This window comes from Emydura macquarii, unplaced genomic scaffold (assembly GCF_026122565.2).
Source record: "Emydura macquarii macquarii isolate MOO-44397 ecotype Brisbane River unplaced genomic scaffold, CSIRO-AGI_Emac_v2 contig_1253, whole genome shotgun sequence".
NCBI classification, from domain to species: Eukaryota; Metazoa; Chordata; order Testudines; family Chelidae; genus Emydura; species Emydura macquarii.
Genome location: NW_027131390.1, coordinates 23,351,085 through 23,374,609, shown reverse-complemented (window position 1 = coordinate 23,374,609; position 23,525 = coordinate 23,351,085). Strand labels below are relative to the sequence as shown.

Sequence of the window (23,525 nt, the reverse complement as noted above, 5' to 3'; positions counted from 1 at the left end):
CCATATTAAAAACGCAGCGCACCATGGACCAATAAAATCATTGTTTAACCTCGCCAAACGTTTGCTAGATCTTTAGCATGTGCAAAAGTTCAGATCCTTTTTGGCAGAGATGATTCCCTCTCTAAAGAATCCTCCAAACAGCAGTTGGAGTTATAGGTGGTCTTTGTCCGTGGCAAAGAGAAGGTACATATCATTTGCAACATGGAAAATATTTTTCACCTTTAATTACTCAGAACCTGAGCAAAACATGCGCTTTGTACGAGCAGGTCCGCAGCCAAGCGTAGACTCCTAAAATGTGCCACAATTTCTGAGGAAAGCATTTGGGGGTACTTTGAGCTTTTCGTGTAGTTCCCGTGGAGCACGGAGATTATAGTAATCCATCTTCCTCCTCTTCCACCTACCTACAGTTAATGACACATCATTAAATACTTAGGGAGAACAGTCCAATGAAGCCTAACTTGTGGACAGTATGCTCAGTTGCCAGGGAGGTTAAAGAGCTCTTTGATATTGGAACCTTAATTAGACCACTCAGGACAATTATGTAATTTTCCATTGACCTGTAGATAGAAATGCTGTGTTTATTTAGGGCTTTTTCCCCTACATCTCCTCCACAACATATGCTGCAGTGTGAGAAGTCTGGCCTGAACATGGCTTAATAAGATAATCAAGTTAAGTGGGAAAATGTTTGTTTGGACATCAATTTTAAAAACGAGACAGTGTTGCTTTGTCTTTGATTTACTTTTCACTTTAGAAAAGCTCAGTAATTATTTATTAAATGATCTGGGTGTGTGTTTGGTACTGTACAAAACATAAAGGCAACATTAGCTGCTGACAGCGAGACTTTTTAAAAGGTTTCATTCTTCACCGCTGGAAGAAAGCTATTATGCTAAATAGCAGAGCTATAGCACTCTCCATAAGAAAACAGGGTATGACACGAAGCAATCCTAGGGAACTCCTGTATTCCCTGCAAACTCAAGATTTGGAAGCCAGGAAACAAGAATCCCCGAAGAAAATAAGTCTGTTATGTTCATTGTCTTCAGCGTTTTATTGTTTTTTATTTGTTCATGTCCTAAAGCCTATTAAAGTGTGCTATTGAAATGTACTGCACACTGTTTCAATGCCCAGCATAGCTAACTCCTTAAAACTGCAGCGCTGTGGGTTTGCTCACAGGAAGCGTTCCATTATGAAGTCAGCGAGAGTAGGCACAAAGAGTAAAATTGTTAAAGGCATTTAGATGCCTAAAGATGCATACAGGCACCTACTGGGATTTTCAAAAGTGCTCAGAGCCCAGATCCTCAAATGGATTTAAGCGTCTAACTCCCACTGTGAGTCAAAGGCCTAAATAGCTTTGAAGATCTGGGTCTAGGCTCTAAATGGCCTTTTAAATCAATGGGAGTTAGGCACCCAGGCACTATTGAAAAACCTTACTAGGTTTTCTGCATCTTTAAGCATTTAAATGCCTTTAAAAATCTGTTCCCAAAGCCCGCACTTCTTATGCTGCACCTACTACACTCACACGAATAGGATTTCTAAAAACAAACCACCCTAAAGACTGAGCAAAGCCTGATCATTAGCAACACTGCTGAGAGCATCTTACTGATTTTCCAAGCTGCCAAGCAGTGATATTTTGACTGTAGCTATGTGCTGAATGGAAAGTCTTCACTATCTGATCAGCTCTGCAGATAGGGTACTTTCCACATTTTTTCCTCACCAGTTGGCAACCAGTTGCCTTTGGTGAATGTCCCAGTTCACTGGTGCCAGAATTAGCTGTGAGCCGTGCAGCCCCTCTCTATGTAGCAAGACCCTGGCTCCTGTTTTGTAATTATGAATGAAACCAGTGTCTAGAATAACATGCACTGTGAAGCTTCTTTTCATCTTCCAATACTTACAGTACCGCCACGTTAGGCAAATACATTCACTGATAGAACTATCAGGCGGAGCGGATGGGTAATGGCTATTCTCCACCTTTCCTGTCCAGGTAATCAGCCTGAATCCAGCTCAAGCTTTAGGAATCAAAAGATATAATTCGAGGGATGTTTGGTTGCTTATGTAGAAGAAGTTTGTGGTCTTTGTACCAGTAAACCGATAGCTACATTGTGAAAAATATTCCCAAACTCTGTCCACTGTTGTTAGTCTCCACGGAGAGAAGCAGGTCTGATTGAAAAGTGAACAGCTTGTTCATGCTTAAAAATGGTCTTTCCAGAACAGGCTTGGCCTCCCATGGTCAGAGGGCTTCGGGTTCCAGGGTTGTTAATGTAGCCCCTTTCACCAATACAAGATACATGCTATCAATTCTTTCTCATAATCTGTCAGCAATGCATTCCTGTCTTTTACAATATGTCAGGAATGAATGGCACCAATGGCAGATGGCCTGATTGTGTCTGCTTTTGATATAATCCATTGTCTGCGGCCCTGTGAAAACACTGCTCAGGTTTTTGGTGGCGTAGATCCCTCTTTCCTGAGAGACATGTGCTGGTTTAGCTCAGTGTCTGGAATTAACCTTCAGACTCATAGAATCATAGGGTTAGAAAGGACTGCAAGGGTCATCTATTTTAACCCCCCTGCCAAGATGCAGGATTTGTTGTGTCTAAACCACCCAAGACAGATGGCTATCAAGCCTCCTTTCAAAAACCTCCAGTGAAGGAGCTTCCACAATCTCCCGAGGCGTCTGTTCCATTGTCCTACTCAGGGGCAGCAGTATAATAGGCCAAGGGAGGCTAAGCCTCCCCAGCGCAGCTGCCACCAGACTCCTGGGCCATAGTGGTTCCACCTCTTCCCCGAGACCCCACCTGCCTGCTGCTGCCTGGCTGCTCCACTCCACCCTCCCTCTCCGGAGGTCCCCCCCACTCACCATGTGCATCCTTCCTCATCCCTCCACCCCCACAAGACCCCCCCATCCGCCTGCTGGTCGCATCCCTCTGACAGTGAGGGGCAAGCGGAGGAAGGGTTGGGGCCTGGGGCAGAGCAGGGATGGCGTGTGGGCGGGCCATGGGTGGAAGAGGTGGGACAGGGAGCTAGACTTCCCCAGGGGAAGCTCACCCACTGCCCATGGTCCTACTCTTCTTACAGTCAGGAAGTTTTTCCTGAGATTTAATCTAAATCTGCTATGCTATAGTTTGAACCCATTGACTCTAGTCCTGCCCTCTGTGGCAAGAGAGAATAACTTTTCTGCAGCTTTTTTTCTGGCAGCCTTTCAAGTATTTGAAGACCATGATCATGTCCCCCCCAATCTCCTCTTTTCCAGACTAAACATACCCAGTTCCTTCAGCCTTTGCTCATAACTGGCATTCCATCCCTTTGGTCATCTGTGTCACTTGCTTCTGGAACCTTCCCGGTTTCTCCACATTCTTTCTATACATTGGTGACCAAAATTGGACACATTACTCCATGGTACTAACCAATGCCAAATAGAGCAGTACTATCACCTCCCAGGACTTGCATGCTATGCATCTTAATGCAACCTAAAATTGCATTTGCTTTTTTTGCAACAGCACTGCATAGCTGTCTCTTATGGAGGTTGTGATCCACCACAACTCCCAGATCCTTTCCAGCAATGCTGCTGCCAAGCCAGTTATCCCCGTTCTGTATTTGTGCATTTGGATTTTCTTTCCTAAGTGTAGCACCTTACATTTGTCTTTGTTGAATGTCATTTTGTTGTCTATAGCCTTTGTTGTCTTTCATCCCATCCAAGGAGGATGTTTTTCTGCAATATACTATGACTCATGAAATACAAATTTCTTGGACTACGATATAATGCATCAACTCAAAGAATCTCAGCAAATGCATTCTCCTTTGTTTGTTCATCCAGAACTATTGCTGGCTTATACTGAATACAGGGCTGGCCCTGGAGCTTCTTGTGCCCCAAATGAGACTAGACTGCAGTGCCGTTGCCCCTGTGGAACAAGCAGAAGATAGATATTGACAGACATTTTCACTGACAAACTTAAAACAACAGCTCCCAGTTGTATCACCACCCACTCTGATTTCCATGAAGAAACTTGGGCTTAGAGCACCCCTAGCTGCTCTCTCTGCTTGGCTCTCCAGTGGAGGAGTCTCTGTATGGGGTCAAGGCAGTGATGGGAGAGAATAGATGCTGTATGAGAACCAGATGGATAGCAGAACTGAACTTGCATGGATTCTTATCAGGTTGTTGTTTCCATGCTTTGAAAGTCACACATCATTTGAGATGAGAACATTCATTTTGCATTGAAATTAAAATGATGGCCACATCTGAGTGTTTTGACTCTTGGTGACAACTTAAAGTCCTTCCTTCCTTCCTTCCAAGGATTTCCACAGCAATGCACACATTCTCTGCAGTTTAGTTCCTTTCTTTAACTTAGTTTTCAATGTCAAGAATATGTTCCAGAGCAAAAAACTGTCAAGACAGAACATTGTAAGTGTATGGGTGCCAATGTGCTTTCACCTATTGCAGGGGATGAAATGAGATCAGTGCAGGACACAGGGATCTGACTGTGCAGAATGGTTTGTAAGATCAGGATATACGGGTTTAATCTTGCTTTCACTGAAATAATTGGGAGTTTTTACATTGACTTGGGAGTTGATGGTTTCAAACACTGACTGGGAGGGGAAAAAGATGAGGGTAACAGCAATAAGATCATGATGCAGCTCATGCTCATGTCATGATCGTATGAACACAAAACCGTAAAGTAATGCCTTAAGTACAGTTGCATTTGTTTAAAACGAACAAACAAAAAACCAACCCAAGATTAATGTCACCATTTATAGCTGTCACCAGTACTAGTAATGAAATATCATGTACTACTTTAACATACAGCAGACCAGTGGTCCTGTGGTTAACCTGCTAGCCTGGAACTTTAGAGACCTTTGTTCAAGTCCTTGCTTGGCCACAGACTAGCCTGTGTGATCTTAGGCCAGTTAATTAGTCTCCCTGTGCCTCAGTCCTCTCTGTAAGAATCGTAGGGATGGTTAGAGGTCATTTAATCTAGCCCCCAGTGCTGAGACACAAGTAAACTCATCACATGGATTCCACAACCTCCCTTGGAAGCCTATTCCGGTACTTAACTTTCCTTATAGTTAGAAAGCTTTCCTTAATATCTAATCTAAATCTCCTTTGCTGCAGGATTAAGATGATTACTTTTTGTCCTGCATGAGTGCTGTGGAGAACAATTGATCACTGGCTTTTTTCAACAGCCTTTAATATAGGGGAAGACTGTTAACAGATCCATCCTCACTCTTCTTTCCTTAAGACTAAACATACTCAGTTTTTTAAAAAAATCTTTTCTCACACATCAGGTTTTCTGAATCTTTTATCACTTTTGTAGCTCTCCCTTGGACTCTCTCCAATTTGGCCACATCTTTCCTAAAGTGTGATGCCTAAAATTGAATACAATATTTCAGCTGAGGCCTCATCAAGGCTGAACAGACTTGGACAATTATGCCTTATATACCACACACTTGTTTATACAGCCCAAAATACTAGCTTTTGTCACAGCTGCATCACATGGTTGCCACATATTCAATTTGTGATCTACTCTAACCCCTATCCTTTACTGCAGTATTACGGCTTAGCCAGTTATTCCTCAAATATGGGGATACTAGTTCTTCCCTACCGTATAGGGATATTGTGGGGTGCTCAGATGCTACAGTAATGGGGTCAAATAAGTATCTAAGATAGTCCAGAAATGAGACATCCAGCCATTTGTCTAATAGGAAAATGTCTTCCTCAAAGTAAAGAAAAAAGCAAGATGAAAAGCATATCTAAAGAGAGAAGGGGCTGAGCTATGGAGGAAATTGATAACGCATTCCATTTAGGGGAAATATGTCCCCAACCCATCTTCCTGTTCAGAATCATTTTCTATGCTTTCCAGGAGACTGCAGCTCCAATTTGTACTTTGGGCCACTAAATTTCATATGGTTGTTTGCTTTAGAATATAAATGAACAGACAGCAATAACTGCATTATACAATAGACATGCTGTCTCCAGGATACTGCCTCTCTTCTTCATACCAATCACATCATTTTCCACTGCTCGTACATAATGTAAGCAGTAAAGGTGACTTTCATGGAAAATTATAAGATAATTACCACAGTTTTGGCTCATTTCTTCCATGGTGGTTCTTTCTTTCTTTCCTGTTAAATTAATACATGAGAAATTAATTAATTAATGTAATGAGGCATCTGCAAATTCTATGAGAGAGGTGGCCCTGTGCAGAGCTCCACAATGATGTGCATGGCATCCCTCATCTTTAATATAGAGCTACCTGCTCTGCCTAAATCCACTAGGCTAATGATGGAACCCTGCATGGTAGGATTTATCATCTCCACAGACTCAGCATGAGGACAGTGGTTGCAGTCTTTCCTATTGCCTACATATTAGGTGTGGGTCTTGGGTTCCTCGTCAGGCTGCCAACTAGGAAAAGTTTGGAGCCGCCAGTCATGTTTTTGTAGGGAAATATTGTTACCCCTTTTGATCTGGGCAGTTAGCCAAAATTAGGGTCTACTGGGTTGTTTCCATTAGGAGAAATTGATGATTGCATCAGGTATTTTGCTGATGTCATCCTGTTTCCCTGACCACAGTAGACATCAAATGGCAGGAGACAGTTTATTTGCTCATAGTTCCAAGCCTCTTTCCAACCAGCCCTATACCCAAAATCTCCTGCTCTAGGCTTTTCTCAGGGTCACACTATGAGGGCTTCTCTGATTTAGTCTGGGGCTTCTTTGCTACTTCTCGGCATGCTCCAGTGGTATTTCTGCTTTCTTACACACACACACATACGCAGCTGCCATCAAAGCAGTCCCCTAACCTGTATTTACATTCAGCCCACAGTGAAACACCGCTGCCCACATAGTGCAGATTCCTGAACGGCCTTAAATGCAGCCTGTGCTTTGGGCAATGGCAACTATTGTTTCAACTACAGGATCTCTAAATTAAAGGGAATGTAATTGTTCCCACCACAGTGACCACATCCCCCTAAATTGTCCTGGGGTAGCCCATCTCCACACCACCTTGAATGTGTGGCTCCATAAAAGCTCAGCCTGATCATGGACCATGCTTACTCCAACTTGATTCACCAATAGATGGTCCTGACCCAAACTGTTGACAGTGACTTGGAGGAGCAGCATCCCCAGGTCACTTCCCCTCTGAGCCACAGACAGTGATTTTCCCCTTCCCTCATTCCTTCAATGGTAATGTGGAGAAGGGAGAGCAAAGTCTACATGGTCCCATTCTTCCTCCATGCCCCCGGAGAGGCTCTGAGGGGCATTGGTAACCCTCTTAAGATGGTGGTGAAACTTGGTCCATAATTCCTGCTGAATCAGGCACAAAAGCAAAAATATGAAAGTGCCCCATATATTCAGTGTGGTGCTTCAAGTTTCAGAGGACATGGGAAGCTCCTCACAATGTGCCCACCTACTCACTTGCAACCTTTGTTTGAAGTAGGTTACATAAATCCAATTCAGACCGCCAGTCTGGTGGGTGTTATACAAACACATAAACTTCAGTCCCAATCCTGAGGGGCCTTGGATCCTGCAAACCTATGGATCCTGCAAAAATATGGTAGGCGTCCAGCTTGGCTTAACAGAGATGTCCTTGGCGAACTTAAACGCAAAAAAGAAGCTTACAAGAAGTGGAAGCTTGGTCAGATGACTAGGGAGGAGTACATAAACACTGCTCAAACGTGCAGGAATGAAATCAGGAAGGCCAAAGCACAATTGGAGTTGCAGCTAGCAAGGGAAGTGAAGGGGAACAAGAAGGGTTTCTACAGGCATGTGGCCAACAAGATGAAGGTTCGGGAAAGTGTGGGCCCCTTAGAGAATGAGGGAGGCGACCTAGTGACGGAGGATGTGGAGAAAGCTGAGGTACTCAATGCCTTTTTTGCCTCTGTCTTCACAGACAAGATCAGCTCCCAGACTGCTGTACTGGGTGGCACAGAATGGGAAGGAGGCGAACATTCCGCAGTGCTGAAGGAACGGGTTCAAGACTATTTAGAAGGATTGGACATTCACAAGTCCATGGGGCCGGATGCAATGCACCCGAGGGTGCTGAGGGAGTTGGCTGAGGTGATTTCAGGGCCATTGGCTATTATCTTTGAAAGCTCGTGGCAACAGGGGAGGTCCCTGAGGACTGGAAAAAAGCAAATATAGTGCCCATCTTCAAAAAAGGGAGGAAAGAGGATCCGGGGAACTACAGACCGGTCAGCCTCACCTCAACCCTGGAAAAATCATGGAGCAGGTCCTTAAGGAATCCATTTTAAGGCACTTGGAAGAGAGGAAGGTGATCAGGAACAGTCAACACGGATTCACCAAGGGAAAGTCATGCCTGACCAACCTGATTGCTTTCTATGATGAGGTGACTGGCTCTGTGGATGTAGGGAAGGCGGTGGACGTGATATACCTTGACTTTAGCAAAGCTTTTGATACTGTCTCTCACAGTATTCTTACCAGCAAGTTAAAGAAGTATGGGTTGGATGAATGGACTATAAAATGGATAGAGAACTGGCTAGAGCATAGGGCTCAACGAGTAGTGATCAATGGCTCCATGTCTAGCTGGCAACCGGTCACAAGCGGAGTTCCCCAGGGGTCAGTCCTGGGGCCGGTTTTGTTCAACATCTTTATTAATGATCTGGAGGATGGGGTAGATTGCACCCTCAGCAAGTTTGTGGACAACACTAAGCTGGGGGGAGTGGTAGATACCCTGCAAGGTAGGGATAGGATACAGAGTGACCTAAACAAACTGGAGGATTGGGCCAAAAGAAATCTAATGAGGTTCAACAAAGATAAGTGCAGAGTCCTCCATTTAGGAAGGAAGAATCCCATGCACAGCTATAGACTGGGGACCAATGAACTAGGCAGCAGCTCTGCAGAAAGGGACCTGGGGGTAATGGTGGATAAAAAGCTGGATATGAGTCAGCAGTGTGCCCTGGTTGTCAAGAAGGCTAATGGCATATTGGGCTGCATTAGGAGGGGCATTGCCAGCAGGTCACGGGAAGTGATTATTCCCCTCTATTCGGCATTGGTGAGGCCGCATTTAGAATATTGTGTCCAGTTTTGGGCCCCCCACTACAAAAAGGATGTGGACAAGTTGGAGAGAGTGCAGCGGAGGGCAACAAAAATGATTAGGGGGCTGGAGCACAGGACTTATGAGGAGAGGCTGAGGGAACTGGGCTTGTTTAGTCTGCAAAAGAGAAGAGTGAGGGGGGATTTGATAGCGGCCTTTAACTACCTGAAAGGGGGTTCCAGGGAGGATGGAGCTAGGCTGTTCTCGGTGGTGGCAGATGACAGAACAAGGAGCAACGGTCTCAAGCTGCAGGGCGGGAGGTCTAGGTTGGACATTAGGAAAAAGTTTTTTACTAGGAGGGTGGTGAAGCACTGGAACAGGTTACCTAGGGAGGTGGTGGAATCTCCATCCTTAGAGGTTTTTAAGCTGAGGCTTGACAAAGCCCTGGTTGGGATGATATAGCTGAGGTTAGTCCTGCTTTGAGCAGGGGGTTGGACTAGATGACCTCCTGAGGTCCCTTCCAACTCTAATATTCTATGATTCTATGCTTAACTTTGCATGTGTGAGTAGTTCCACTGAACTCAAGACTATTCATGTGCATGAATTATGCATATGTATAAGTATTTGGTGGATCAGTACCTAAGGTAAGTGAATCTACACAAACCTATGCACATCTAGTTGCAAGATTTGGACCTATAAAGAGAAAGCCAAAAAGCAACAGGCAGAAATACATCATAAACACAAACCAATCAGCGTTGTGGCAGACATGTCACGTTACCTCTCGATTGTTCTTTTGTTTACATTTTCTGTACAATGGCCCTTGCTGATATGAATTTTTTAAAATCACTTTTGCCTATTTTCTCATTTTTCAAGTGAATGGTATGCAGTAAATGTCCTTAGCTGGTCCATATTTAACATTTGTCCAATTCCTCTTTCAGAATTTCATTAATCACTGTTGTCTGTTCCATTTGGTAATACCTTTGCCTATTTTCTAGCATATCAATGTATTTTATTCACCACCCTTGCCCGTTGCATGCCTGGGAATGAGGAAGGCAGGTATTTATTTGTGTTATTTATTTATTTTTCCAGCCCTCAGCCTAGATTTAATTTCTCCCCTAACAGTCTGCACAATCTCCTCACTGCATTTCACTGGGTGGTAAGAATCCTGCCCCTGGTCTGGCCGCCCCACACTCATGTTCTCTGGCAGGGCCAACTCTTGCGCTGGGATCGTAAATCTCATGGTGTCCGGCGTATCTCCGAAAGCCCCAGCTCCTGGAAGCATGGGACTGGCTGAGAATCCCGACGTCCCTGTGGAGGGAAAAGGAAGGTTCGAGTCCTCCTGGCTGTGGCAAACAACTGGAAAACGGGACACAGCCGGGCAGCGCCGCCCAGGGGCCAGGCTACATGAAGCCCGTTTGCTCGTTTTAAAATATCGGCGTTTGCGGGCCCGGCTCGTTATGTCAGAGGCTCGCGGCGGCCCACGCACTAGTGCCAGCCGCAGCGCGGGCAACAGCCCCGACTCGGGCGCCCGAAAGCAGGAGCCTGGCTGTAACTAACGCACGCGGGGCTCCGCGCCTGAGCCTTCACAGCCCGGCCCGGCTCGGCCGCCCTCCGCGCCACGAGGCTGCACAGCCGCCGAAGGTCCCGCGCCCCCGCAGCTCCCCGGGAGCGGGGTCCGCCAAAGCTCCCGGCCGCGTCACGTCAGGCGGGACGGGGCTGCCCCGGGACCAGGACCCGCCCCCGCCGCGCACCGAGACACACGCGCGCGACCCCCAGCTAAGCTGCCCGCGCGCCTCGCAGAAGCAGAAGCAGCCGCAGGAGAGGGGGCGCAAGGCCCCCCCGCCCCGACTAGTCACGTGGCAGGGCTCCAGCTCCGCTGCGCATGCTCCACGGGAAGCGGGCGGGCAGAGTGTCGCTCGCACATGCTCAGTAGCTCACGTGGGGGGGGGCTCCTCCTCACATGGCAGCCCCGGAAATGAGCCGCTCTCAGCTGACCGGAAGCAATGGAGCAAAGCAAGATGGCGTCTCCCAAGAGCGCGCCTAAGGATGCTCAGGTAGCGGGGGGCGTCTCCTGGCTGTTCCCGCTGCAGCCGGCCCGGGGGCTGGGCTCGGCTCGGCTGCTGCTCACGGGACGGGGGCTGCTGAGAGGGCGGGGGCGTTAGCCCTAGAGCAGTGTGCGCCCGGTGGGGGGCGTGGCAGGCGTGCTAGGTGTGCTGGCCGGGGGTGGAAGTGCAGGACGCCTCAGACTCACGCTGGTTTCTCTTCTCCCAACGCAGGTTATGGCCCAGATCCTGAAGGACATGGGGATTACCGAGTACGAGCCCCGGGTCATCAATCAGATGCTGGAATTCGCCTACAGTAAGTTGTGGAAGTGCTAAATACAGAAGATACGAAAGGGCCATTATAGGTTTGGCCTCACCTAGGATACGGTGTGTGGTCCTGGGCACCTCCTCCCCCCGCAAACAGGTTATTGCAGAAGTGGAGGGGCTTCAGAGAAGGTCGGTGAGGATGATCAGAGGTCTGGGAAAAGGAGACCAGTAAGAGGGAACGGGCTGGAAGTAGATACAGTTATGGATGGTATAGAGAAGGCAGATCAGGAGTTTCTGCCTGACTTATAATAGAACAAGTGGATGTTCAATTAAATTGAAAAATGGAAAATTCAAAACCAGTACAAGAAAATATTTCGCACACAATTTGTGATTAAATTGTGGAATTAATTGCCATGGGAGACCATTGAGGTCAAGAACTTACCAAGGTTCAGAAGGATATTTATATGGGTAGAAAGCATATTCGGAGTTCTCACTGACAGTATAAATGTAGGAAACAAAGCTAAATCAGGGCTTAAACCAATTTCTTATTAGCAGAGATCAGGATGTGACGTGTGAGGTTCTTATGCCATTGTTTGAACCATCTGGTTCTGGACACTTGTAGACAAAATGCTGGACTAGATGGACTGCTGGTCTGATTCAGTATGGCAGTTTCTGTGTTCCTAACTCTCCACCGTATGGCACAGAAAAATACTTGGAAGTTTAGAAGGTTTGTGGCACAGTGTTTTATTGCTGTAGATTTTCACTTGTGAAATTTTTGGCTATAATCTTAACATGAGAACAAAAATAAAAATGAGTCCATTCCTATTTTCTTATACTTACATTAAAAACTCATCACATTTGGTGCAGTTTGCAGCTTTTGCTGATGACATGCCCTGGACTGTGGCAAAAGTGAGAAGGATATTGCATGCCAGGCTTGATATACATAAACAAATGCTTGATAGAAAAACTTGTACAAGTCATTGCTATTAGCTTTTCAATAAGCATGATTGTTTTAAAAATATTTTGGAGGAAAAGGGGAACTCTTGGAAATAAAACTAGATGGGTATTTAGGGATTTATTTTTATCATACCTAATAAATGTATCAGTAGTTTAATGCTGTGACAATACAGATGATTGATCTTTTGTTCACGAAATGTGGATCAGGAAATAATTTTCTTGCATAACTTCCAGAAAATGTGTAGGGTACATGACCGCTTACTAAAATTTTTGTGAAAAGAGGTTTTTTTGGTTTTTTTTTTACCCATGTTCAATGGGAGATATTCTGTTTCATTCTTCAAAGGGTATGTGACTACTATATTGGAAGATGCAAAAATGTACTCAGCTCATGCTAAGAAGTCCAGTGTTGATGCAGATGATGTGAGACTAGCAATTCAGTGTCGAACAGACCAGTCATTTACCTCTCCTCCCCCAAGAGATGTAAGTAATGCTTATTCAGAGAATCATAATATAACAAAAGAACACGAGTATTGACATAACTATTTCCCCTTCCTTTAGTTTTTGCTAGATATTGCAAGACAAAAGAATCAGACCCCATTGCCACTGATAAAGCCGTATTCTGGACCTAGACTCCCACCTGATAGATACTGTTTAACAGCTCCAAATTACAGACTTAAATCCTTGCAAAAAAAGGTAAGAGCTTTATGAGCTAAATGGGATTTTTGTTTGATAATGACATTTTATTAAACATGATGCTAAACCTATTCAGTTTTTCTCAAGGTACAACAGTAGATGCGCACACTAGTAGAGATATACTAGAGTATACTGAAATTAATTCTGGCAATTGCCTCAAATTATCTGGTGCCTGCAAATATTCTTTCCACCAATTATCTTTGAATATAGTGTGTGAAAGAGGCAATGTTACCTAATGGTTAGCACAGAGGACTTCAGGTTAGGTGTGTCCTCGTGGACTATTCAGTCAGCTCATCTGGAGTATTGGGCGAAAGGCAAAAATGCGTTAAAAATCAGACACAGAATCTGAACAAAGTTTCCTGGGTAAACACATGCTAAAGTGAAGACTTATTCTTTGGTTGGATTCTTTTTGCATTGGCCAGAGTAATGGTTTACTAAACTGAAAGAGCAAATCAAAACAAATTGTATTGCTGCTTATTAATGGAATAGTGTTATTGGTTGGTCACATATATGCAGTGAATAGTACAATAATTTTCAAGATTCCTCGAAACTAATGCAATCATTTATACTAAAATTGCATTGCTAATGACGATATTAAAATTTGTTAGTGCTACCACAATATTAACACTGCTACAACTGAAGATATGGCAGCACTTCTCTTGTAAATGCAAGAGTTTGTAACCCAGCTAACAAATTTCATGCTGAGCCAAAAGAAAGTTTAGAAGGCCTTTAGTCTGTAAGTGGTGTGTTTAAAATTAAATCTTCGATGTAATTTTTAGAGGCTTCTCCTACACTTGTATAACTCAAACAGCTTCAGTTTTTAAAAGATACTTTTTAAATTACTTTTGGTAGTGTTTGAAATGGTTAGGAATCTGTTCTTTGTGCATAAACATGGCGGATTAGTAGTTCCACAAAGCTTTCTGCTGAGACGTAGATCACAGTGAAGAGTTTGAGAACCTCTGTCCCAGTAGATAAATTCTGTGACAGTGTTGCATTGCAATAGGTTGTGCATGATCACATGTTGTTACCCTTCCATGTTGAAGGAAGGTACTATGCTATCAAAGAAATAATCAATGATTACTACTAAAATGGTAGTTCTAATCTGAATGCCTGTTCTCTCTCTACAGGTCTCTTCCTCTGCAGGAAGAATAACAGTACCCCGACTGAGTGTTGGTGCTGTAAGTAGTAGACCTAGCACTCCTACTTTAGGTAAGAGAGAGCTCAATTATGGTTTGTCATATTGAACTTGTTTAGAAAAAAACTTGAAACCTACGGAACAGTTCTGAAGTTTGAATACTCACATGTTATATCTTGGAGTAGATAACATCCAAACTCACCATTTCAATTAAGTTTGATATCCTAAGAACCTTTTAGAAAAATACAGTGGACATTAAATGAAAATAAATTACAAAAGCTAGACCATTTTTATTTAGTATCTAGGTATGATGATACCCTTCCATATTACCGCTGTTGTATTTCTGAACTGTTCTACAAAATGGAAAGTAACACTTTTTCAGGAGACAACTATGAACTAGTTGAATGATTTTTTATTTTTTTTTGGATTTTTTTTTTTAAATACAAACTACATTCTGAGTAGGGCTTACACCTGAACTATGGATTGAAATAGATTTTATTGACTGCTATTTTGAATCAAAATTTAAGTTGGGCATGTACAATTATATGCATGCAAGTGTGTATGTTAGTATCTCTGTGTGTGTGCGCTTATGGCTAGCCTGGAGTTTCACTGGTTGTGTTCATACACAAATGTATTCATGCTGTTGCACACAGCTTACTCTGTATAGCTGCCCATTCTTAGGATCTGGATCAAACCTAGCTGTGAAGTATCAATGTATATTATTATTTAATAATAAAGACAAATTCTCTTTTCTATATGAAAGCAGCAAGCTCATTTTATAAAGACATTTTATGTAATATAAAGAGTTGTGTATTTACCTGCCCTGAGTCCTCTAATTAAATGATTGTGTATTTCAGGTACTCCTTCAGCACAAACAGTATCTGTTTCAACAAAAGTTGGCACTCCAGTATCACTGACTGGTCAAAGGTTCACTGTACAGATCCCATCCTCTCAGACAACAGTCAAATCAGGTATAACATGAGTTATAAAACACTGATGTCTTGGAGCCCTAAAAACCACTTCTTTAAAAGACCACATATGTTGGTTGTTTTGATTTCTTTTGTTGTTGTAAGTGTAAGTTTTGTCAGTGTGGGAGAATTCCATCTGACTAGTTAACCATGAATTTTTACTTTCTCAGTCTTTGTAAGGAAGATCTAAATGTTGGCAAACTTTGCAACTGAAAAAGAGAACATTAATATAAAATTTCAAAAATATTACCGAAAAAAGTGAAACCAGAATACAGTTTTAACTAGTCAAATCAAATTCTTAATTTTAATTCAAAATAGAAGCACAGTTACAGCAAACATTAATCTAAAAAACAGACATTTGCATTTCTACAAGAAATTTCTGGGCAACAAGCCCAGATTCTTTCACCTAGAAGGAAAGTGCAGCAGGCAGTCATAAACAGGTGTCCAGGAAATTTAACTTCAGTAAAAAAAATAAGTTTTAGGAATCTTTTCATCCAAAATTGGGATGAAACTCAAATTTTGGAGGAACTGAAATCCCATATATCTTGTATTGGAAACACTGAAACATAGTGTTTCTGAAACGAAATATGCTCCCCGTCTGCCTGTCTGGTAGGCTGCATCAGAACTAAGCACCCTGAAAGCCCTGGCAAAGGTCTGATCAGGCTTTGTTGCCATTATCCAGTGGTGAACATCAATAAAACTGACAAGAAACATCAGTTTTGGTCCACAGCTTCCTGGGTCCCCGGCTCTGCTGCAGCCCCCCAGGCAGGTTGCTGGAGAGCCTGAAAGCCTGGGAAGCTCTCGATCCTCATTAACCTGGCAGTTGGGCTGACTGAGAAGCTAGAAGCCCTAAGAGCACCAGCTTTGCTACATTTCACCAGGTGGGGTGCCAAGGTGCTGGTTCCTTGGGAGCCAGGGCTTTCATCGCTCTCACCCAGGTCATCTGGCTCCCAGGCTGGCTGAATCGTGGGACAGATAGTTCCCCCAGAAGCCCTCAGTTCCCTGACTCACAGGCAGTTGGCTACCCCAGAGCAGGTCCTGTAAGCCTGGGCTACAAGGGTATCCTGCAAAGTATCCAAGTGTGTGAGCTGGCAGGAAGCCAGTCAGGATTTCATTGGAAAGTCATCGAAATCTAACCATTTCTACAAAACATTTTGATTGCTGTACGTTCAGATATTTTTCAGCAGTATTTTTCTCACCGGCTAAAATCATAACTTGCATATGGGCACTAGATGGTGCAATTGAGACAAAATGGGCTTATTTGGAACAGGAAAAAAATCATGTTTGACGTCTAGGTATGTTGTCCAAGTTTAGCTTTTCTAATTTCAATCTCTTACAAAATCTAAGACCAATAGAAATTTGTTTATTTTAAAAAAATAGCATTTAAAAATAAGTGTTTGCAACCCAAATGTTGTAGTATTGTATAAATGGATGAAAAGGTGAAATTCATTTGAAAATTACTATTGGAAAGAAGTGAAACTCTCATATTGTCTTTGTCCAGGCTGAAAGAAGTGCAAAAAGTAAACATTACATTTTTTTTAATTATTATGTTTAAGAGTTACTAACAAGGATTAATAAAATATTTTTAAAGTGCTCTTTTAAAAACATGAATGTAGGCCCACATTTTCAAGCCTGCGTGCCTAAAGTTAGACTTCTAAATCCATATTTATAGACTCAAATTAATATTTAGCTATAGCTTTAGGCATCTGGGTTTGAAAATTCTGGCCATGATGTTTTCCATAATGGGTAAGAGCTCAATATAGGTATGTTTAAAAGTGTATTTAGAAAAAAAAAAAACACACTTATTTAAAAATATTTGAAAACCTTTTTCTTGTGGTTAAAAACTCTCAACATTGCAGTAACATTTAAGATACAGCTTTGGAACATAAATGTTAACAGTTGTTTATACTAATGTGGGTGTGGCTGGTAGACTGCCTATTACAGTTGCCCAACACTTCTTGTTGTAAGAGCCTCTTTTTATTATAACTTGGCCAAACTTTAACTGTTCATGCTAAAGTTTTCTATGCAGGGTGTCTACCTCAGGCTGAATTATTTTTGAAAAATTTCTGCTTAAATTATTCAGCCATTTCAGAGAACAAAATGAGGGGGAAAATGTTATTTTGCCTGTGTTTAGAAAAAACAAAAATTTCTGGTGCCTTTTCTTTGGAGCAGGGACTTGAAGTCTGACAGAGGAGAGGCCTTTGTGTCAGAGATGTACCTTGTGCAATCCTCATGAAAACTTCTCCAAATTTAGGCAAGTTACAAGCCTCTGAAAAATTGCAGTTTACACATGCTCTGTAGAGGCTTCTTAGATTTTTAGCAGATAGAATCTCAGGAAATGTATCTGCTCTAGGCATGCCCCAGTCTGCTAGAAAGCAGGACTCTTCCTGAAATGGCTGCTCTGGGCCATGCTGAAGTTGTATTGTTGTGTGGGGTCATCTGCTGTTCTGTACACACAATGGCAGCTAATGAAAGCTTTCTTTTTTTTCCTTTAAATACAGCAACTCCTACTACACCTACGGTTCAAAATGTTCTGATTAATCCTTCATTAATTGGATCAAAAAACATTCTTATTACCACAAATATGGTATCATCACAGAACGCAGCCAGTGAGGCAAATCCATTGAAAAGGAAGCATGAGGATGATGATGATTATGATAATTTGTAATGGGACATAGTCCATTCTTCCTAATTTTTCAGAGGTGTGATTCATATTGAGTCTGATGCCGAGTTGGAACTTGCCAAAATGTTGTTCACAAAGTGTGACAGAAAACATGTAAATATTCAGTTAATGGAATCAGGAGAATGATATGCTAGCATAACAACACTGCAGTAAGAGCTGTTTTTAACCTTTTCTATGATCCAAAATAGCATTGTGAGTGAGCGGCAAAAGATAAGTGTTCATTATTGTTCAGGATTTGTTTTGTACCACAGTTGTGTACATCTTTCCAAAATATTGTTTCCCCCTCCTTGACTGTCTCTTGTAATTTAAATAAATACTTTCAGCTTAGAAGAGTGCAGTTTCTGCCAGGTGCTTTTCTTAAGATACTGTCTATTAAGAGATTTTTTGTTTTTAAAGACTTCAGAGGTAGGTGTAGAATTTGAAATGACAACTTTTTTTTGTTTTACTAGGTTTGAAGTCAGTTTTTAAATAACCACTACCAGAAAAAGCCTGGGTTTAATGATCATTGGCCAGTTCCTGAGAACTTTTTTTGCTCCTGATCTGCCCCTTCTAATATGTCTCCTTTAAAGTAAATATATATCTCTGCAGCTGAAGTATGTTCATGCCACCCCAAATCTGGAATACCATAATTTACTGTATGGCATAATTGTTTTCTTTATGTAGCCTCTCATTCAAGTGCAGCTGCATATTAAGGTTGTCTGCAGTGGCACCTAGGTTCTCCAGTTGCTGAATTGATTCAATCCATTTAGAACATCATGGGGCAGGAAGTACATATATAATGTCAGTGGCTTTGATTACCTACCTTGCTGCTGTTCACAGGATCCTAAAGTATGTTGGGATAAGAGCCTAACAAACTTAGCCTCTACTTTAAAACAGATGAGCAACTAGTTTGTTTTATTGTCAGTATTAACTTTCTTTGAAAAATAGTCACTGTTGTGTTGTACTGTTATGCACATTGAAGGTAGTTTCAGCTAAATTAGCCCCCATTTTTCCTGGAAAAATAGCCCAGCCTTTGTTGCTGTGGAACTGCTTACTCTTAAGCTATATGTAGTGTGGTATTATAACTGTGTTGGTTCTCAGGATGGTGGAGAGAGAAGGTGGATGGGTAATACCTTGTATTAGTCCAACTTCTGTTTGAGCAAGCTTTTGAGCTACCTACAGCTCTTATCTCTTTCACCAGAAATTGGTCCACTTAAAGATACTACCTCACCTACCTTGTTACTTTTAAGCTAGGTTAGTAGAGTAGATTTGTTTGACGACTATGAATGTGCAACTTGTTCTGTTTACCAATAAAGGTGGTGAGAATTAGGATAGCAATACTGTGATGGGGCATATGAAAATTTCCAAAAGAAGAATGTGCTACATGCCACCCGTGATTGGACTGGGCTGCTTTCAAAAGGGGCATTTGAGCTTTTATAAAATAGATTGCTGGTAATGTCATTTTTAAAGTGATCATGGCTTGAAAGAAAAGGGGTTGAGCAAGTTTTTTCCTCTAGCTTTTTTAAATATTTGACAGTCTAATAAACTCTAACAACTTATCCTGCATCTTCGGTTGTGTATTTTTGGGCTGATACTCAGTGGGAGGGATGTTTGGTTTACTACACTACCTGTTTTGGAGCAAGACACTCCATATAAAGTGGAGAATCTCAGCATAGGAGCAATTAGCAGGTAGAGGCACAAGCTGGCAGTTAACAGTGTTGATGCAAGAAGCTTCTCTGCCAGTAGCATAGCTGCAGCACTGGGAAATGCTGGCAGCTCATTCAAGTTGCTTTATTTAATCTTATGTCAGATCCTGAGCCTGTTGTAACAGTAACTACACAGCATCCCACATGTCACTGTGCTGTAAACTAACCACCCCCCAGGGTGTAGCTTCTGGATGGTGGTTTTAATACTATAAAGCCAGCTGAAAATTCAGGTCAACACAAGGAGCTGTTCTAAAGAGGAAGAGTAAGGATGAAATGCTCAGCTTAGCACCCCCCTTCAAGTGGCAAAAACCCTACCTTTTCAAAGGTATGAATGGTGGGAAGTTATGCTGCTGACAAGAAAATTGAAACTTTTTTAAACGTGGTGGGGATGGTGACATTTCCATATCTCAAGGATAAGTAGAGAAAAGCAGACTCAGCTGTCAGAAAAGCAACATATACTTTGATCAAATTATGTGGAGAGATGAAATAGTGGAGGACCATCAGTGAATGGATGGTGCACTGCAAATCAGTGGAACATCAGCTGCTGTATGTTCAAAGTTAGAAGGCTTTTAAAAATTCTGTTATGTGGATTTACTAACTTCAGGTGAAAGTTCAGAATCAGACTTGAGCTGTAACTCCTTGCATCACTGTTTAGAAGTCTTGAATGCTGCTATTCCAGTCAAGACATGCCCTCAGCTCTAACCCTCACCTCCTCTTTGCTATTCAGTTCAGATCTTACTCACCTGATGCTACAGGGATGAGTGCAGTATAGAAATAAAACAAAAAAGGGGAAAGGGGTTATTGCTCATGTTTTCCACTCTTCTACAGCCTTATGCTTTTGAGATATAATATTCTCTTTCCAACGATAGCTGTGCTGATCTGAGTCCATGCAGTCATCCAGCATAAGAACTGCATGTGCAATAGATTAGCTAGCGCATACTGTACTGCCAGAGCCTCATAGGACCCTGTAGTTTAGTTGTTCCTGGCATGGACAGTATGAGAACCCTTCATGTGCTGTAGTAAATAGGGAAAAATATAGGTGGCAGTACTTTTTCCTTGTACATTGAGAGGAAGACTTACACAATGGCATTGGTGTTTCCTGTTCTTTCAAAGTAAAGCTATTGAACACAATGCAACCTAACAGCAAGCCTTGGAGGCTGTGCTTGGTTGGTGCTATTGCTGAACATTTTACTAACTATCCATTGCAGTACAATTGGGCATGTAGTCAGAAGAACTTTGATAGCTGCAGTTATCCCACTGGCATCATCAAACCCCATCATCTAATCAGATCAACCTGGGTTACAAAATTACTGAGGCTCTGTAGAGCAGGTTAGAATCACTCAGGACAAAGCACTGGAGAACTTATGCTTTTTTAGCATTTCCTTTATTAAAGCTACAAAAATTAAAAAGTTAAAATTACTATATTCACAAACATGAGTCATTTCATTGAGACCAGAGGCCTAGAGGGTGCACACCCACCAACAAATTTACTAGGCTAGCTAATTTTAAGACTACAAAACAGTGCCTCCCCACTGAGATTCAGCACCATGAGGACTCACATGGTAACATGGGCAGGAATTCCTTGTGCTGAATTTGAAGGAAGGGCCCAGTGACTAGTGCAATGAACTTCTAAAAGCAATGCAAGTAAAAGTTATTCACAGTTCAGGAATGCAGGGGCTAGGTGAGTCTACTCTGCTCACTAAATATCCCAAAGAGAAAGTAGCTCTTCCCTCCCTTCGTTCTGGGATAGCCAACATCTGCTTTGGCAGATCTAGACACAGCCCAAGGGGAGCTACTGTCCCAGCATACCCATATCATTGCCAGCAGCTGAGGCTTCTTTCTTCTGAGGATTTATTTTGTAGCAATAGATCCTGTTAATCATTTAAGAGTTAGTGTCGGAGGTGGGAAAGGAAGTGCAGCATCGTAGAATTAAGTCAGATGTAGAGGTTATCCTCCTCTTTGATGGGGGTACAGCCTGAGAAGAAGCTGGTGTTACTACTCAAAATTCGCTTTTTCTTCTTTAGTGGCAGTTGGTTCTCCTGGGACGCTACATCTCCAATGATTAAGAGTGCAGCAGTATTGGGCTTCTTAAACACAGCCTGCTCAGTGATCTCTTTTAGGACCTGGTAGGAAAAACGAAGCTATTAGCTTGAGTTGCCAAAACAAACAAACACACACACACGACCCAGCTATAATGGTAATCCACACAAGCTACTCCAATTTTCCTTATGTTAAAACCCTAAGGAGATTTACAAAATGTGCAAGCAAGAGAAGTTGGGAAAAAGCAGAGTCCATTGTACTTAGTTGACATAAGAAAACTGGGAAGCAGTTACAGTGAGACAAACATCTATGCTGCCAGCCAGGTGAAGAGCCAAAATGTCAATGGCTTATTCAAGAGCAAACAAAGTGTAACAATGGTGTTTTGCTTCCCCACCCCAGATGGAAAGGTACCCATTGTGTTTCACTACCAGATGGGGGCATGTCTACAGTGGCCCCAGTATAGCTTCCCTTCCCCCAGGCTGCTCAGAAGGTTGGGGATAAGCAGGAGGCAGTGAAATTCTCAGTGAATTTTCTCCTGCTTTAGTGTCCAGTGCTAGCCACGAACAAGACAAGGCAGCCAGTGGCTGGAAATAATCAATTCCACCCAGGCTCCCCCCATCTCTGATTTGTACCTTCTTGGTTGGAGTGATACATATTGGCTCGAAGAATGTCTCCCCAGCAGTCACTTCAGTGGGATCTTCCAGTTTGAAGGATCCTTCAGAATCCCTTGTTTGGTCCTCACTGATCAGACCATCCTGAGCAACAGACATGCATTCTAGCTTATTCCAATGCTGCTCCATCATTAAATCTTATTCAAGAAATACTTATGGATCCTAGTACTGTACTTCCCCTAGCTGTGGAACAGCAGCTCTGGAGAAAGTGGTATGGACATTAAGAGGCTTGTGTTCTAAGGCAACTGGTTCTTCAAGGTGTTAAGGGATTAAAATCAGCTAATTTTGCTTCTAGGTGACCAGGGTGGGAGGTTTGGAGCAGAGGCCTTGCAATACCAGAATGCTAGTCAAAAGTCAAATGCAAAGAGCAGACGGGATACTATTCCAGTGAGTGTTTCTGGGATCATAAATGATCAGAGGTCCTGTCAGGTAGCTAAAACCAGCTATGTTCCTCTTCGGATGTTTTTAAAAAGCCATGAATAAATTGAGTGGAGTAAGCTTTTTGCACAGTTTGGACCAAAGGCACAAGTTCATATCAGGTACCAGGCAGAATGGATTGCCATTATCTGTCCTCTGACAAGCATGTGGCAGGTTGCACCAAGTTAACCCAAAAGACTGGAGACCAGTAGGAAGACTCCCACATTCATCTTTAACCCTGCAAGCTGGCAAAGCAGATGGAGGACTACTGACAGTTAACATGGCAAGAGGCACCAGCTGAATGATACTCAGACATTTATAGTTGTTTTTAATGTAGGGAGTTGCCAACGTGTGTGCATAGGCACCACTAGTTTGAGGATGCCTATGTTTATCTTTCTAAATTTGATTATATGAAGTTATCAGGTAGCTGCTGTGTGCATCCAGCACCGATGCTCAAGAGCCAAATGCAGTAGTACTCACCAGCATGCCAGAATCACGATTTCTACATTTTGTTGCATCACAGTTGCAGCCTACAGTACAGCCTAGCTTCTGCTTCCTGCAGCCACACTGCCTGTTTCCACATCGGCCCCTACAGGAACACTTGTAAGAGAAGAGAGCTCGGTATAACAACAGTTCCACTGCTGCTGGGCAGTGTCTAAGATAGCCACAGCAGTCAGAGGGTCTCAACCACTGGTGCTAGTACCGGACACCATCTTGCATAAGCTACCACGACCCTCATCTGACTACCACCTCTATCCCCAGAAAAGAGATGGAAATCATCATGTGACCCACAGGGCCATCTCCTGGAGTAAATGTGCATTCTGAATATTGGTGTTTCAGTACCATCAGAATAACTCACCATCTCGCCAGGCCAAATTCAAGCTTGAGACCTCTCCATATCCCCATTACACATGCCAGCGACAACCAGTCTCACTCAGAGGTCTCAGTGCATGAAACTAGTTTCTCCCAGATAAAACGAATGCACATCCC

The 23,525-nt window shown here is 42.8% G+C and overlaps 2 protein-coding genes and 1 long non-coding RNA gene across 6 annotated transcripts in view; 1 reads left to right on the top strand and 2 right to left on the bottom strand.

The window, feature by feature from the left end:
* Window positions 1-10,036: 10,036 nt before the first annotated feature.
* On the bottom strand, window positions 10,037-10,752 carry LOC137153218 (uncharacterized). The gene is made up of 2 exons (XR_010919723.1): window positions 10,539-10,752; window positions 10,037-10,285 (listed from the first exon to the last, which is right to left on the bottom strand). It is a non-coding gene; the product is annotated as an uncharacterized lncRNA (long non-coding RNA).
* A 228-nt stretch (window positions 10,753-10,980) lies between these two features.
* TAF9B (TATA-box binding protein associated factor 9b) lies at window positions 10,981-18,880 on the top strand. The gene is made up of 7 exons (XM_067548354.1): window positions 10,981-11,031; window positions 11,254-11,335; window positions 12,587-12,723; window positions 12,802-12,936; window positions 14,064-14,145; window positions 14,929-15,042; window positions 17,541-18,880. Exons 1-7 carry the CDS (start codon window positions 10,981-10,983, stop codon window positions 17,705-17,707), a joined length of 768 nt encoding a protein of 255 aa, XP_067404455.1. The 3' UTR covers window positions 17,708-18,880.
* A 1,242-nt stretch (window positions 18,881-20,122) lies between these two features.
* KIF4A (kinesin family member 4A) overlaps window positions 20,123-23,525 on the bottom strand; it is a 36,354-nt gene continuing 32,951 nt past the window's right edge. For all 4 annotated transcript variants that reach the window (XM_067548353.1, XM_067548351.1, XM_067548349.1 and 1 more), the window contains 3 exons: window positions 23,016-23,135; window positions 22,080-22,202; window positions 20,123-21,530 (listed from right to left, as the gene is read on the bottom strand). In XM_067548353.1, the coding sequence (XP_067404454.1) occupies window positions 21,342-21,530; window positions 22,080-22,202; window positions 23,016-23,135 (432 nt within the window). In that variant the 3' untranslated portion in view covers window positions 20,123-21,341. The remainder of the gene's footprint in view (window positions 21,531-22,079; window positions 22,203-23,015; window positions 23,136-23,525) is intronic.